Source organism: Dromiciops gliroides, chromosome 3 (assembly GCF_019393635.1).
Source record: "Dromiciops gliroides isolate mDroGli1 chromosome 3, mDroGli1.pri, whole genome shotgun sequence".
NCBI lineage: Eukaryota > Metazoa > Chordata > Mammalia > Microbiotheria > Microbiotheriidae > Dromiciops > Dromiciops gliroides.
The window spans coordinates 660,075,891-660,093,889 of record NC_057863.1 but is presented as its reverse complement, the minus strand read 5'-3'; the positions used below and the strand labels follow the sequence as shown (position 1 = coordinate 660,093,889).

The 17,999-nt window shown below is 40.9% G+C and overlaps 1 protein-coding gene across 1 annotated transcript; it reads right to left on the bottom strand.

Moving 5' to 3' along the window:
* Positions 1-303: 303 nt before the first annotated feature.
* On the bottom strand, positions 304-1,242 carry LOC122750794 (olfactory receptor 2L3-like). The gene has a single exon (XM_043997611.1). The coding sequence runs from the start codon at positions 1,240-1,242 to the stop codon at positions 304-306; it is 939 nt and encodes a 312-aa protein (XP_043853546.1).
* Positions 1,243-17,999: the final 16,757 nt, after the last annotated feature.

Below are 17,999 nucleotides of genomic sequence, written 5' to 3'. Positions count from 1 at the left end.
ATGACTGCACATATATAACTTATAGTGAATTATTTGAGTTATTAAGTGGGTCTTAGAGAGGGAGGAAGAGAATTTGGAACACAAAGTTTTAAAATCGATGTTACAGTTTGTTTTTACATGTAAGGTGGGGAAAATTCTAAATAAATAAATAGATTAAGCTAAAAAACAAACAAAAAATAAAGTAATGGTTAATCAGCATTGATGGATTAGTACAATGTATGTGCTAATCTTCAAATAAAGTAGTCTGGCTACATGATTGGTAAGATTATTTCTGGTTCCAATTCTGGGCCTTTATGTCCCCAGCTACTCTTTTTGGGATAAGGATCTCCCAAAGACTCTCTGGAGGGCACCCAACACCTCTTTATTCCTCAGGCTATAAATGATGGGGTTAAGCATAGGGGTGAGAATGGTGTAGAAGACAGCCAAGTTCTTATCCTCTTCTGGGGAACGTAGAGATGGGGGTCTCAGATATGTATACACAAATGGGGCATAGTAGAATGTAACCACAGTCAGGTGGGTAGAACAGGTAGTGAAGGCTTTCTTCTTCCCCTGTGATGAACGCATATGATGGACGGCATAAAGAACCCGACCATAAGAAGCCATGATTCCAAGGAAAGGGACCAAAAGAAACAGGTTGGTGCTGAAGAGCACTGTGTACTCATAGGTCCATGTATCTATACAGGCCAGAGGCACCATGGCTGGAATATCACAAAAGAAATGGTTAATGATTCTAGACTTGCAGTAAGGCATACAGAGTGCATAGACTGTATGGAAGATGGAATTGATGGATGAAGAGACCCAAGACCCAGCAATCATCAGCAAACACATTCTCTTGTTCATGAGAATAGGATAATGGAGGGGGCGACAAATGGCCACATAACGATCATAGGCCATAGATGCAAGGAGTAACCCTTCAGCACATGCCATGATTAAAAAGCAGACACTTTGGAAACCACAACCCACCAAGGAAATGGAATTGTCCCCAGACAGGAAGTTGAAGGCCATCTTGGGAACTGTACTGCAAATGTACATTAGGTCCATGAGGGAGAGCTGGCTGAGTAGGAAGTACATGGGGGTGTGGAGGTGGTGATCCATCCAGATGAGGAGAATCATGGTTGAGTTTCCCAAGAAGGCGATTAGGAAGATAAGGACAATCAGGAGGAAGAGGAGCAGGCCAGTTTTTGTTGGGGGAAACAGCCCCAGTAAGAAGAAACCAGTGGTGGTTTGATTCCATTCCTCCATAGGGCACTTTCTAAATTATTTTCCTAAAAGATAAAAGAAGTGAATGGAAAGACGTTTTAGAGAAAAACTGCAGCCCTATGACTTCTGGGGGACTCCTCACAGAAAGACACATGCCCATATATGTTTATGTGTTTATATATGTTAATTTTTACCTCTGAAGTAAGCTAAGTGGCAAAGTGCATAGAGGACTGGCCCTGGAATCAGAAAGACCTCAGTTCAATTCTCACCTTACATACTTACTGGCTGTATGACCCTGGGCAAATCACTTAACCCCAATTGACTTAAACATTCAGGGTCATCTCCAGTGGTCCTGATATATAATTGCTTTGTGTGTGTGTGTGTGTGTGTGTGTGTGTGTGTGTGTGTGTGTGTGTAATATGGCATCATGTGTTATATCAATATCTATCTCTATCTCTATATCTAGCTCTGTATGTATATCTCTATATATCGATATCTATCTATCTATCTATCTGTATGGCACTGTGGGCAACAGAAAGTTGTTAGCATGAGTCAAACTCTCTCTATATAGAGTAACAATATCTTAAACTGTCTCTGGAAGCCTTTCAGTCAGGCCTGGAGGTTTAAAAATGCTGAATGGGCACTTAGAGAAAGCCAGGGGCACTGGCCATAGTGGTAGTTCCCAGTCATCCATAAACTTTTGGCAATTAAAAACCTGTGTGTGTGTGTGTGTGTGTGTGTGTGTGTGTGTGTGTTGGAGGCATGCAGAGTATCAGAGTAATAATGACTCAAAGAACCCAGACCAAAGCTATGGGAGCCCTTTTGTCTGGCCCCATCCTACTACCTCTCTGACTTCATGGCCTACTCATTCCTCTGATGCTAAGGGAAAGTGATGGCTTAGGAGCACCAATGTGAGAACTCAGAGACCAGAAATTCTCTTTGTCCTGAGGATCAGTAAAGGGTCCAGCTTCATAAACTATTGGAACATTGAGGGTGCAATGGAATGTAGAGGAATTGCTCATGCCCTAGGAGTAGCCAAGTCTGGCATTCAGTCCTCCTCTGACCCTGGGTAGTTGGGGATGTTGACCCATTTATTTCACTCTCCATTGGTCATATGCCTTCAGCTGCAAAATGGGGAACTTAGCCCAGATGGCCTTGAGATCATGTGATTGTTGATTCCGTAACATCCCCACTGACATTGTACCTCCTGTCTTTCCCATGTATTTCTTAAAGTTCTGACATGCCTCCTTTCTTCTCTGAAAGACTTGCTACCTTCCTTTCTCATCCTTTTAGGCCCAGACATCTCAGCTCTCCCATGGGGATTTTTCTGCCAACCTTCATTTACACTGACTTTTTCCATCTTAGAATTCCTACCATACTCAGAGTCAGCCCTCCATATGCAAATGCTTGAAGTCTTTGTAATGGTTTTAGGTATTTTGGTTTTCCATCCATGGCAAATGAAGTGTTCTTTCTCAAGGGCAGAAAGCCTGCTCCTTACTGCTCCCATATCCACTTGCACACCAACCACTAAAATAATATTTGAAGAAAGACAAAATACCATAAGAGGTGCCCTTGACATTGGCACAAGAGAGGTAGCCATAGATTTAGGAAGAGCTGGATTCTAAATCTGCTTCTGATATACTGCTGCTGGGAAAGTCTGGGCAGCTGGACATATCTCTAAAACTCTAGGTAACAGAGCACATCCCGATGCACATTTGGAGAGGGAATTTATCATCTAGAGCTCCCTAAACAATAGAAATCACAAGTCTAGGGAGAGAAGCAAAATAAAACCCATTTAAGATACATACACATTACATATGTACATACTCCCTCCCCCACAAACATGTATTATACCAGTATATATGCATATAAGCATCATTGTTCAGTCATTCAGTTGTTTGTTTTGTTTTTCTTGGCAAGATACTGGAGTGATTTGTCATTTCCTTCTCCAGCAGGCTAAGGCAAACAAATATGCATGCACGTGTTTGTATGAAATTGATTTTTAAAGTATTTATTAAGTGCATTCTATGTGTCAGTGTGCTAAGCACTGGGACACAAATTCATTCATTCATTTTCAGATTTATTTAGAATTTTATTTTTTTCCAAATTACATGTAAAAACAAATTTTAACATCGATTTTTAAAACTTTGTGTTCCATATTCTCTTCTTCACTCCCTCCCCACCCAGCCCCCTTAAAAACTCAAGGAATTCAATCTGTTATACATGTTGGGATACAAATTTAAAGGAAGTCCCTACCCTTTATCATCTTACATTTGAATAAGGAAAACTTATAAGCATGTGATAGCAAGGTTTAGACTAGAAAGTGACAATTTATTGGCATCAGGTTTCCATGGTTAGAACATGTTGCTGGGTTGAGGTTTGGTTAGTGATGGAGGCCCTAAGTGGGAGCTGGATATCAGGGTCAGAGGCAGGAGGCAGAGTATGAAGATGGCCAATGACATACACCCCCAAACACACACAAACATAAAGTCATATGTGCATTCATTCATAAGTACTGAGCTTATGATTTCTTTAGTATAAGGACTCAAAGCTGAAGACTATCCTTCTACCAAGGCAGGACACCATTTCTCTGCAACTTATGCACTTAAAGGCAATCCAGATCACGTAGTGGTTGAGTGACTTGCCAGGGGTCATACAGCTAGCATGTGTCATGGCAGGATTTGAACTCAAGTCTTCCTGACTCTGAGGCTGACTTCATTCATTATATGACATTGTCTCTCATGTACATTAATCCACTTATTATGCCTAAGAGTCAGTATGCATCTAGACACCTATATGTATGTTTTCTGGAAAAGCTTCCTGGTAGAAATGTGTTGTCCAGGTCTAAATGGAGGACTCTGGGACTTGGGATAGAAGAGCCACACTGTGTGCCTCAAGCTTAAATACTTATAACCTCAGATCCTTTTAGATTATTTATTTTTTAAATTTTTTGGTGAGGCAGTTGGAGTTTAGTGATTTGCCTAGGGTCACACAGCTAAGTGTTAAGTGTCTGAGGCTGGATTTGAACTCAGGTCTTCCTGAATCCAGGGCTGGTGCTCTATCCACTGTGCCACCTAGCTGCCCCACCTCAGATCCTTTTAAAAGAGAAGCAAAATATGAAAAATCTGTATCAAAACCACTCTGCACATGAATAATGAAGCAAATGAAAACTCATTAAGAAAGATGACCTTTTCAAATAAACAAGTATTGGGTCTGCTGCAGTTTTATTAGATTCGTTAGTTAGATTTGTTGAAAATTCAATCCATTCATTCTTTACATTGATTCTGATTTGGATGAAGGGAAAGAGAATGTCAGGGAAGAACAATGCAACATTGGAATAAAGGAGCCACCTGGTCCTTAGTTAATTTTCCAACAATGAAAATGCTGCCAGTGGAAATCCCCAAAGACCAGTCATCTTAAAGGCAGACCTGGCCTGGCATCCCAGCTCTGCCTCACCCTGCCTGGGTCACGTCTCTCTCATCTTGAAAGGTTTTTATTCTTAATGTATGGGGCCTTGGGGAAGCAATAATGAAATAAAGCACCTGAAAATGCTTTAAAATAATAATATCATTGTCATCATCAGGCCAACTAGCCGGCACAATGGATATAGCTTCTAACCTGAAGTCAGAAATGCTAAACTTCCTGAGTTCAAATCGGGCCTCAGACACTAGCAGTGTCAGCCTGGGCAAGTCACTTCATTCTATTGGCCTCAATTCTTTTTTTTTTTTTTTTTGGTGGGGCAATGGGGTTAAGTGACTTGCCCAGGGTTGCACAGCTGGTAAGTGTCAAGTGTCTGAGGCCAGATTTGAACTCAGGTCCTCCTGAATCCAGTACTGGTGCTTTATCCACTGCGCCACCTAGCCGCCCCTTGCCTCAATTCTTTTTTTTTTTTTTTGTGAGGCGATTGGGGTTAAGTGACTTGCCCAGGGTCACACAGCTAGTAAGTGTTAAGTGTCTGAGGCTGAATTTGAACTCAGGTACTCCTGAATCCAGGGCCAGTGCTTTATCCACTGCACCACCTGGCCGCCCTTTGCCTCAATTCTTAACCTCTAAAATGAACTGGAAAAAGAAATGGCAAACCACTCCTGTATCTTTGCCAAGAAAATCTCAAATTGGGTACCAAAGAATCTGAAAAGACGGAGCAGCAGCAGCAACAACAATCATTATCAATAATAATAGCCAACTAAGATAAGCCAAATGGGGTCATAAAGACTTGGACATGACTTCAAAACACCTGAATAATGGTACTTATACAGAGCTTACTCTGTGCTAGGTGCTTTAAGTGTGACTGATTACTATTTTATTTCATTTTTTACAATTTGATTTCAAAATATTTTATTCATTGCTATTTGATTTTAACATGTTATTCTATTCAAATGTTTATTTTATTTTCTATTTTTATTTATCTTATCTGACTTCTCAAAATATTTAGTTTGCAATGGACAAAGAATATAAAAATCCTTTTGGTATCCCCTCCCTCCTCTCTTGAAAGACTCAAATCCCTAAGGTAGACACATATCCAAAAGCTTACACTTTGCATCCCTTGCCAGTCTTTTTCTTCTGCCTAGAATTTTTCACAGAATGTGTGAAGTTGAATCTACATATCTCCCCACTGCACCAGAGATTGCACTGGTTCAGTAATTCAGTGCAGCAACCCAACATTTCATGAAAATAATAGCAACCCTAATAACCAGAAATGGCAACATCAAAAAACTTCCCTCATATTGACTTGTAAGCTTTTGACATTAGCCAACTTGCATTAAAAAAGGAAATAGGGGCAGCTAGGTGGCACAGCTGTGTGACCCTGGGCAAGTCACTTAACCCACATTGCCTCACAAAAAAAAGGAAATAAAAAAGATGCCAGAAGTCCATGATAGTCATGGTGAAGTAACATGGTGGGGCAGAAAGAGCATTCGAACCATGGAAGAAAGTGATAGGGCATGCCTGGCAACATTTAAAAGCACTATCCTATATTTGTTGTGTTTTTCAGTCATGTCTGACTCTTTGTGACTCCATTTGGGGTTTTCTTGGCCAAGATACCGGAGTGGTTTGCCATTTCCTTCTTCAGCTTATTTTACATGTGAGGAAACTGAGGCAAGCAGAGTTAAGCGACTTGCCCCCAGGGTCACACACTAAGTGTCTGAGACTGCATAATAGAGCAATGTTACTGGAGTCAGGAAGACTCATCTTTCTGAGTTCAAATCCAGCCTCAGACACTAGCTTTGTGAACCATGGCAAGTCATGTAACTGTTTGCCTCAGTTTCCTCCTCTGTAAAATGAGTTGGAGAAGCAAATGGCAAACCACTCCACTGTGACAAGAAAACTCCAAATGGGGTCATGAAGAGTCAGACAGGACTGACATGACTAAATAACAATAGTTCAGACTCTGCTTATCAAGGAATATCAAACAAGCCATTTTGATTGAATACTCCTATCGAAAGAAGAAATGAGCCTAATCCAGCCTAGCTACTTCATGAAGACACCATTTGGATGGATCTAGCTGTTTCCATTGAGGTTGGGGAAATGTGATCTCAGGAGAAATGATTTGCTAAGAACATTAGTCAATCCAGTTGTTTGACCTAATTCCACAAGCAATTCAGGAAGGTCTCCTATGCACCACAATCCCTTCCCCCTCTCCCCCCACCCAACGAGTCACACTCCAACCCTATAACCTCCTCAGCTGCTTCCAGGGGAAAGATCCTTTTGTGATGTTTGTCTTGCTCCTCATCCTCGCTCCCCTTTGTTTCATGTAGATCAGAGTTACTGTATTGAATTACTTAAGTTAACCCTCATGTTTTCCTTACTTTGGAGTAACCATAACTATTCGTAGCCTTGGAGGGACTCAAAACCTGTTCTACTGAGCTTAAGAATTATTCTTTTTCAGCATAGAGCTGGGAAGAACTTCAAAGAGAATGCAATTTTCTTATGTTACAGAGATGGTTTGGAGGTCTGATGAGAAGGGGGTGCCTGAGATCAGTGCTTGAGGCAGGACATCTCAGAAGGTGGCCAACATTGCCTGGGCCCCAGTTGAAGAGCACCTTAAGAAGCCATCCCCTGATATAGAGTGACTATTCTTCCTCTCCTTTTCCTAAATCCAGTCTTAAGTTCAGTCCTATACATTCCTGGAAAAGCAGGCTCAAACAGGGAAATATACACACTTGAACCTCTCTCCATTATCTACTTTGGGGAATAACTGGAACTGCCTACTTTGCTTGACTATTTGAATTCCTGTTGCATTGTTTTTCACTGACGTTCTCTTTCCCTTCAAATCAGAATCAATGTAAAGAATGAAAGAAGCATTTTCAACAAATCTAACTAATGAATCTATAAGGTGCCTTATATATGATCACCAAGTCTCAAGCAATCCTGGATTCCTGGCCAGGAAGGGGCTTCCAGAGGAAGTGGATTCCTCCTTGTATTTAAGGACAATCATGGATATCCTTTCCCTGGTAAAGGAAATGCTGCTCTTCCTTCAAGAAAGAAATTCCATAGATTTCTGTGATTCCATTTTCCCTCACACTCACACAGGGGAGTTTATCCTTTTTCCACTGATTTAAATCCCATCATAAGATGTGGATACTAGAATTGAAATAAGAAAATATTTAGCAACCTTGGCTTTGGGCTCCTATCTATCACTTACTAGAGTCTCGTTCACTTAATTCCTGTATACTTCCATACCCTCATTCATAAGTTGGGTAGCAACACTTAAACTACCTATACCAAGAAGTTGTGCAAAGAAAAATCCTCTATATATTGAAAAGTGCCATAAAATGTAAATTGCTATTATTATTTAGCAATTATTTAGCAGAGTATCTCCCACCTTCCAGTCTTCAATAGGAAAGGACTTGCCCAGCCACCCCTATAATGGCCCCTTATTTACATACATAGTGTAGATCTGATGTCCTCTTACCTCTCCATTTGATGGTGCTTATCACACTCTTAGGATGTCATTTCTCAGTCCTAACAATTTCCCCAAAGCTAGTGTGTGTATTGAAAGATAGACCTGAAATACTATACAGTCTCTTACATGCTCCTGTGTGCTAGTGGTTCCTCATTCTGGAGAGACTGTCCCTGCTGTCCAAGTCCTTGGGGACACCCTCTTTCCCTACCACAAACCCTCAATCTGAGCTTTGTTTATTTGGAGAGTAGCCTGGCTCTGGACCCACACAAACATGGTCTCTCTTGAGATCACTGCTGGCCCGTACATCTACCAATAAGAGGCCAAGAGGGACTACTCTGATGAGGCATCCCTGACAAATAGATTAATGATAGATGTCAGAGGAGGATGCACCTTGAGAAATCATCTCCTTCACGTCTTCATATTAAAGTTACAGACACTAATTTCTAGGGAGAAGTGACGTGTCCAGCAGAATACATCAGGTCTCTGATGAATTCTAAATTATAGCCCTAGTGCCTGCCAGGCAGCACAGTTTCATGTTCTTCTCAACACTTGGAAGGTGAGAATTTTAAATCTGAAAATACCTCCATGGTCCTTTAGAGAAAGGAACAATGATATGCAGTACTACGGGTAACAACCTCTATTTGTGGACCTGCTGTAGAATCTGCTGTTCCCCCATCCCTGAATCTACCAAGGGTGCTGGGGTCCTTGCCGTTTGGCATAGCAGTGAAGCTAAACCTACAAAAGCGAGTCCTTACTCTTCTCTTGAGCAAGGGGACTTTTCCTTTTTGTGTGCCCTGGACCACTTTGGCTATTAATCTGAGGAAGACTGTGGAGCCCTACTCAGAATCACATGCTTAAATACAGAAAGTGAGATACAAAGTGTTATAAAAGTAATCAATTATAGTGCAAAAGAATAATAAAAAACAAAAAAGTCCATGGACCAAAGCTTAAGAAGTCCTAGGAGAGAGAAGATGGTAATGGGGACAATCAGAATAAAGACTATGGGGGGTAATCTTCACTCCTCAATGAGTATACCAATCCAAGGTGATCAAATAAGCATGGATCATGTTGGGAATTGACAACAGACAAGGGCATCACTAATGGCCTGTATATAACCAAGTTAGAATCCTTGACAACAATCCTAGAAATCTGAGATATTCAAAATTCCTATAAAGAGGATGAGAATAGATTGAGGAGCTGAGGGGAAAGAAGATAGAGAGAGAATCAGAGAGATAGCGAAAGACAGAAAGATAGACACACACAGACATAGAAAGACGAAAAGATCCAGAGAGATATATAGAAATATAGAGACTTAGAAATGGAGACAGAGACAGAAATATGCAGAGAGATGCAGATAATGGAGATAATGGAGATACAAAGAGAAATTCAGATACAGAGAGATACAGTACAGAGATAGAAACTCAGAGCCATAGATATAGAGGCAGAAAAACAGAAACAGGCAGGCAGAGAGACACATATACAGAGATACACATAGAGAGACAGAGAGAGACAGAGAAACAGAGGCAGAGAGACAGTCACAGATGGAGACAGACAGACACAGAGGCAGAGATAGTTAGAGGAGAAAAGAATAAAGAACAAGCAAAGGCTGCAAAGACAAGCTGCTGCTCCTTGACTCAGAATACCTAAACCCTGTGCAGCCAATATGGTTTTCATAGAGGCCCAGAATTCTCCTGGGCCACTAGAATCCTCAGTATCTCCACCCCATGTTAGGAGAAGCCCAATTTGGGGCACGGCTACCTTAATCTTGTTCCTTTATCAGTGGTTAGGCAAGAGAGAAGTGAACTCCTGACTTCCACTCATTTGCAGGGGCAAAGAAATGGAGAACCAAGATAGGGACAAACTGGCCAGGCTCTTGGACAGTTCTGAGGGGCCCATCAAAAGTATAGAAGCAAGAATAGTATATCTGGGAGCCTGTAAACTTCCCTAAGGCAACAGAAGGGGAAGTAAAGGGCCCACAAGCCAGAATTCTTTCTGCTTCTGACCAAGCTAGGTACCACGTTCACCTCTTTGTCTTCTCCTAGTTCTACCTTCCAAGGGAATCAGGGCCTGTCTTTTTTGGGAGGTCGATCCACATAGTTTAGCCTGGAAAGGGACTCTGACCCCTAGTAAATCAGCAGAGATCCACTTCCTTCCTCAGGGTACATATCATTGGATCAAGGGACTCCTGCACTCTGTCCATAAAAGGAACTCATCTTCCTTATCTGTGACCAACAGGAAATAAGTACTGTATTCTGTAACGATTGGAATGACGCCACCTGCTGGAGACTTACTGTAGAAGAGTTCCGCCCATGAAGCAAAGGTCTTTGAGGGCAAGACCAGGAGTCAGGAAGTGACGCGGGCTAGTGGGAGGAAGAAGGAAGAGACTGGCGCTCCTTCTCGCTCTCTTTCCTGAGGACTCTGGCAGAGAAGGAGGCTAGAAATGCGCTCTCCCTTTAATAGATAGGAATCTAGGCCTTTCTCTCTCTCTTTATCAAATTCTTATTCTCCTTAATAAATGCTTAAAGGTCTAACTCTTGCTAAAGCTTATAATTTATCGGCGACCACTCATTAGATATTTTAGACAGTCTAGCTAGAATTTTAGCCCTTAACAATTAGCAGCAGATAGGAGATAAGGGGGGTAGATGGTGAGGGTCATCCCCATCCCATCAGGCAGCAAGTACCACCTGCTTTGTATCACACTGAAAAAGACAGTAGAGCTGTCATTTTGTTCTGACATCAAACCTAAACTAACAGGACCAGGGAGGCCAATAAGGCCCAGCCCAGAATAACAATGGAGAGGTCTCAGTACCTAGAAACAATCCCACAAGTTTAGTGAATAACAGGATTAGAGGTCATAACAGTAGACAAATTTGACCTCATAAATATTGCTGACATGTGGGGGAGATGCAATGGAATGAAAGGGATGAAATAGAATATGGGTGAGTGTACTTTATTCTAAAGCAGCAGTTATCAAAGCATGGTCTGGAGATATTCCAGTATCACTAAGACTACTTTGAGGAGTCCAGGAGACTCACACTATTTTCACAATAATACTAAGAGGTTTTAATTACTGATACTGGTGTTTTTGTCCCCTTCAAATCTTTCCATTCCTGTCTTGCTATATAAAGCCTTCTGAATGTGACAGTAAGGCAATGAATGAAGAAGTTAATATTCCTAAAAATCCAGAAAGCAAACGCGACCAGACTGATATTTATTCAGGGATCCAAACCTAACCTTTTCTTCCCCTAAAGTAGTAGTTCAAGCTATTAAACAATCATGTCTTCTATATTGTTTTCTTTCTCAGAAAGTAGCAAAGCTTTATTTTTTCAATATTGAAAAAATAGTTTCTACATTTCTTCACCTTTGATAAGTTACAGTCTGTCTTTGCCCCAAAATGTAATGATCAACTATGGGATTTGGCTGGCTAAAACAAAAACACCTCTTAGGATGTAGGCTTGAAGAACATTTTCTATAATCTATCGATCTATCTATCTGTCTGTCTGTCTGTCTGTCTAGCTATCCTCTATCTACTTACCTACCTATCATCAATCTGTCATCTATCCAATTTAGGAATCATGCCACAAAATTAAAGGATGATCATTTTTGTTCATCTTGCCATCATTTACTTGACTTTTAACTCCCTCTTACAGTGGGGCCCTACTTCCAAGGTACACTGTCCCAAGCTTCAGAAGGTCCCAGGTGTTTTGGTTTGAGGGAGGGCAGAATTTTCTGTAGCCTGGCCTGTTCTCTGGTCAGAGGATAACCTCAAGCCAACTTACTAATTAACCAACTAGCAGAGCTTTCTGTGCTGTGGTTCTTAGCTCCAAAGAGGCCACACCCCTCTCCCACCTGGGCCTCCCACTGCTCAAGATTTCTTCCTGGTTTGCTGCTGGGGTGGGACAGCTGAATTCCTCCTTAGGTCCTGCAGATACCCCTGTATTCCCCCCCCCACCCCAGCTAACAGTTCAGCCCTCTCACCTGACTGTAAGCTTAGTTCCAGAAGATGCTGGTGCTGTAGCTGATTTGAAGGCTTAGGGGTAAGTTCCTCTGGTGCAGTGTACCTGGGGTTTGTGTTGGTGTGATCTGGGTTTGGACTCTATTCACAGCCCAGCACAGCCCCCTTTAATCTGTCTTTGGCTGGAAAATAATCTCAGTCTGTCTTTTTGTGGCTTTTGCTACTCCAGGGTTTCTTTTATTGCTGTTTTTGGGGTAATTGTGTCAGGAGCTCTGTGAGCTTTCCTCTGCCATCTTGGCTCCACCCCCACCATTGGCAATCGGATGATCATTTTTAAAAAATAGTTTTGAGATGATCTTGATATCTTAAGAAATGTAAAATCATGGCCACTAAATGCAAAGTAGTATAACCATTTGCTAGCCTTCATATCAGAGATCTGATTTAGGAAATAGACACAGTTCCTTTTTATAAATGGAGATAAGAAAAGTGAATTTAAAAATGTCATAGCTGCATAAATTCTCCATAAAACTTAGAGCTTTACTTAGATATATTCAATATTTATGGGATGTTCATGGAGGACCAGAACCTCTGATATGAGTGTTTGCCGAACCCATTTCAGGCTACTCATTCACCTTTGGTGTCCACTTCTTACCAACTCTCACCTGTGCCTCCAAGAAAATGTAAAATGTGCAGCTGGCATTCCTTGATAAAACCATCTTAGCACATGGGATAAACTTGGTTGAAGAGTTACCAACAGGCCTCAAACCCATTGGTGAGTTAGAGGAAAGTCTACTTCAAGCATGTGAAGATTCCCCTCATCCCCATTCAGACAGAATGGGTGGTTGAAACACTTTGTTCCCATGACCATGAAGGCAGTAGATGCAGGTCCTGTGAAGTTCTTAGAGTTTGGCGAAACACCCAAAGAAGATGCCAAGGTTATCCACTGCATCCTGGGCCATCACCAGTCATCTTTACCTTTGTCCTACCATTAGACATTGATGACTCTGAAAGACAGAGGGAGACTGATGACTTTGTGCAACTCTACCACACTTAAATCCAATTCAAGCAGAAGTCAAGACATTACCCTGTGATGTCATTGGTCCTCTTTGAAAATAAAGCATGAACAACAACAGAATTTGGATAAAAGACTTAAGGAAAATATCAACATGACAAGGGGCCCTAGCAGATTCAGTAGTTTCTATATATGTGAACTTGTCGATAGTGGGCTTAACATGAAAGGTTAGAGGTTGTTGTTCAGTTGTGTCAGACTCTACTTGACCCCATCGACTTTTTTCATGAGGTTTTCTTGGCAAAGTTGCTGGAGTGGAATGCTATTTCCTTTTCAGTGTGTCCCCATTTTACAGATGAGGAACTAAGGCAAATAGAGGTTAAGTGATTTGCCAGGGTCATACAGCTAGTAAGTATCTGAGGCTTTATTTGAATACAAGTTGTCTTCTGGATGTCAGGTTAGGGATGGATGATTTACTCAGTTGTTCAGCTGTACCAGCTTTTCTCAGGGAATGACATCTCCTGTATATCTTCCTGTCCATGACTATGGCTTCTTCTCCATTTTTCCTGGGAGATTTCCACTCCAACTGCAAAATTAAGTATGACCACCACCATACTTGTGCCTTAATATCCATTCAGTGCTGACAGCTGGCATATCTTCTGATGAACCCCAGTACATCCTAAACTTACAGGGTCACTTGAGATCTCCCAATCTGTGCCACTCTTGTCCAGGTGTTCTCATGAAGTCAAGAAAAGGTATCAAGCCAACATTCTGGGAGCCTTCCTCTCATTCCTTTGGCACCACAAGCTACCACTGGAGGACACAGCCTACTCTTTAATTGTCCTTTGCCATTTGCCAACCATCTTTTTCAGTGATATATTTCTTTGGTTCCATTCCATACATCGCTATTCCTATATGATCACCTATTTGTAAGGTTGTATAAAAGTATGGGACTTCTGTGAATGTGTACTGTACATGCATATATATGTATATGTGTATTACATATACACACACATTTATGCCAAAGTTACAAAAGAATTAGGGAATCTAATAAAGGAGATTGTCTCTGATAACTTTGAAAAATGAAGAATGTGAGCAGTGATGCAGGACTGGTGACAGAGAAATGCCATGATTTTGTTATATTGATGTTTAATTATAAATGCCTTATGAATTTGACATGAGCCTAAAATCAGTCAGAAGGGGTTTTTCCCATGAGAAACAAAATCAAAGCTGCACAGGGCCCGGGGAACTCTTCCTGTGAAAAATGATTGATCTGGGGGCAGCTAGGTGGCACAGTGGATAGAGCACCGGCCCTGGATTCAGAAGGACCTGAGTTCAAATCTGGCCTCAGACACTTGACACTTACTAGATGTGTGACCCTGGGCAAGTCACTTAACCCTCATTGCCTCACCAAAACAAAAAAGAAAGAAAGAAAAATGTTAAAAAAAAAAAGAAAAGGAAAAAGGATTGATCCGAATGATAACAGAATAGCAGGAATGTGCAGAAAAGCCTGCTTACTCTATGAACATGTCTATTGATTATGTCTAATTTATTCTACATATAGATTGGAAATCAGTGTTTGCACATTGTCTCTGCCATTAGATGTTAAATGTGAGCTGCTGGAGAGCAAACCGTTTTGCCTTTCTTGGTATCCTAAATACTTAGCACAGTGACTGGCACATAGTAGGAACTTAATGAATATTTATTGACTGAATAGTTGACTTTTGGGTGATCATCAATTGCACTGCTTCTGGCAATGCAATTTTTTTAAAGATTCTAGCCATGCAAATACCAGAACATATTAAAATATACACATTTTAAAAGATAGTTCTTCATTTCAGGAAGAAACATGTAGTCTTTATTTTCCAAAGTCAATCCAGTCCACTCTCCATTCCGGATCATTATGGAATGAAAAATGGAAACATGCTTTTAGGGTTATTACATGCCAGGCATTGAAATGAGCTTTTATAAACAACTCAGTTGATTCTCACAACAAAGTATTGATAGAGAAAATAATTCATCATAAATATCTTTGCAGAGTTTTCCAACTTTTCCATCTGTCTGATGCCCTTCCTTTTAACCCTTGGGAAAATTTTGCTTAGGTGCATCTCAAGTCAAGATGATTTTTCTTAATAAATTCATCAATTTGTGTACAGTTTAAAAAGAATTACACATATATTTATCTGTGTAAATATTAAATTGTATTTGTATCCATGTAGATATACATCCATACAGAAAATAGATATTATGTTATATATATGATATGTATATGTATCCACATATAAACATATATGCACATCTCTACAGTACACATACAGCATATACCATATGCTTTAAACAAACATGTGCACACATATACATGTATCTGCACACACATACGTACACACATATATAGATATATGCATGTGCGTGTACATATATACACACATACATAACACATAATATATATGTGTGCACATGAGATGTCTATGTGCAAGTGTATGCATACATAAATGTGTGTGTGCATGTATATTTGGCCAGTATGTATGTGTGTACATACATACATGTACACATATACACATATGCACATGCATATACAGGCACATGCATATATACACACACAGACTCAAACATGCACATGAACATACACATATGTACAGTATATCCACAATGCACATGCACACAAACACATACATGTACACATAACACAGAGAGAAACATACATATGCATATATGTACATAATGTGTTTTGCATGTACGCGTGCATGTGTGTTTGTATGTGTGTATATAGTGCCACTGGGGTGAGGGCTGCTGAGTCCTATTCAGGGTTACTCATCCACCTTTGGTATCCACCTGTCACCCGACTCTTACCTGTGACTCCCAGAAAGTGCACCATGCTTAGTGGCCACACTCTGGTGAAACTTTCTTGGCAGATGGACTAAATCAGGTTGAGAGCAACTAATAGACCTCAAGTCTGCAGGTGAGTTAGGGGGATGTCTATTCCAAGCATATAATAATTTACTCCGCCAGAATGGGTGCATGTAAATTGGTTGTTGGTTGGTGTCCTTTGTTCTCAAAGAAGACCAAAATGACATCACTATGTTGGAGTCAAGGTGCAGTATATTGGACTGTGGCTGATCAGACCAAATATATACTTGGAAGGCTCTACCACACGTCTGGCATAAATACTTCATATAAACATTTGGACTGTCATATCTCACAATCAATTCCAAAGTTCTTCAGAGAGACCTTGAGATTGTAAGTGTGTACATATTCTATTACTGACGGTGAGTGGAATCATCTTTGCAAAAATTTTTGTATATTTTTTTGAGCTTTGACTTTGGGGTGGGATCTATGCCTGCCATGGTAAGTTGGTCAGGGTTGGGCGAAGCAGACAATTTTAGGGCATCTTTTCTAGCTCCTTCCTCACACTGGGAGGTGAGAAATGTGGTCCTAGAAAAAAGGCTGCTCAGACACCCAGGAGCTGCCTTCAGTCCAGTGAGATGACCTTATGACTGGGGCTGCCTGTGTGCAGGGTTGTGACTGACGCTTCTAGTGTACCCACACCTACTGCGTCATCACTTGCTGTCACCACAGGACTTTGAGGTAGGTAAAACATGTTAAGATGGGATGGGTTATGTATTTTGATTCCTGCATAAGTTGGATTTAAGTGAGGTAGAGGTGCTCAAAGTTGTCAACCTCATTGTCTCTTCCAGAGTTGAGTCCAATGGCAAAGCAAGGTCAAGATGACTGGTGACGGCTCCAGATGCAGTGGATTCCCTTGGAATCTTTTTCGATGTCTGACCAAGCTCTAAGTGCTCTACAGTGCCTGCTTCATCTGCCTTCGTGACCATGGCTACAAATGTTTCTCATATGCCCATTCTACCTGGTGAGGGGGAAGGATGAGGCCTATTGGTGACCCTCAACATGGTTTAGCCTGTCCACCAAAGTGGTTTACTGGGGTGGTCACTGTGTATTCTGTAGTTTCTTGGAGCCACAGATGAGAGTTGGGTGAGAAATGGACACCAAAAGTGTAAAGCGGCCCTGAAAAGGACTCAGCAACCCTCACACCAGAGGTGCCAGTCTGCCCTGAATAACTTACATGCCGGGCAGATAACATTATGTTACATATATACCCCACATATAACCTGCAGCAAGGTAGACTTCCTGCCAAAATCCAATAAGATATCATGGGATAGACTTTATAAACCCCCAAACCCTATAAATTATTCTATAATTAACAATAAAGTAATGATAATTGTTCATAATAACAATGATATCAATTTATTATTTTATTACCATATGGTGGTTAGATTATGAGTCATTCTGGGTTCCATTACAGTTAACATGTAAAAGCACAACAGTATTTAGAACTCTAGTTTTAAAACTCAATCTTTCATTCATTTAACACACACATTTTAATTGTCTATTAAGTACTGAGCATTATGCTCAGAACCAGGGAGTAAAAAAAAAAAGTCGTTGACAAGAAAAAAGTTGTTGCTTTAAATGAGGATGAGTTATTAGACCCAGGAAAATAATATGCCAAAGTTACAAAAGAATGGGGGAATCTAATTAAGGAGGTTGTCTCTGATAACTTTGAAATATGGAGAATAAGAGGAGTGATATAGGACTGATGACAGGGAAATGCCATCATTTTGTTATATTGATGCTTATATGCCTTACGAATGTGACATGAGCCTAAAATCAGTCAGAAGGAGTTTTTCCTATGAGAAACAAAATCAAAGCTGCACAGGGCCTGGGAAGCTCTTCCTGTGAAAAATGATTGATCTGCCAGATAACAGAATGGCAGGAAGCCAAATGTTAACCGCCTGTGCTACTGCTATCCTAGCGCCAAAGCCTATAACCTTTGACGACAGAGCCCAGGAACAGTAATAGCACTGTTTCAGTATCTGGTGTCAAGTCTCTCTCTCCACCCCTACCGCCTGCCTACCCCC

Bases quoted from the DNA above. Each gene is read 5' to 3' on its own strand.
- LOC122750794 (XM_043997611.1), bottom strand. From the start codon at position 1,242: ATGGAGGAATGGAATCAAACCACCACTGGTTTCTTCTTACTGGGGCTG.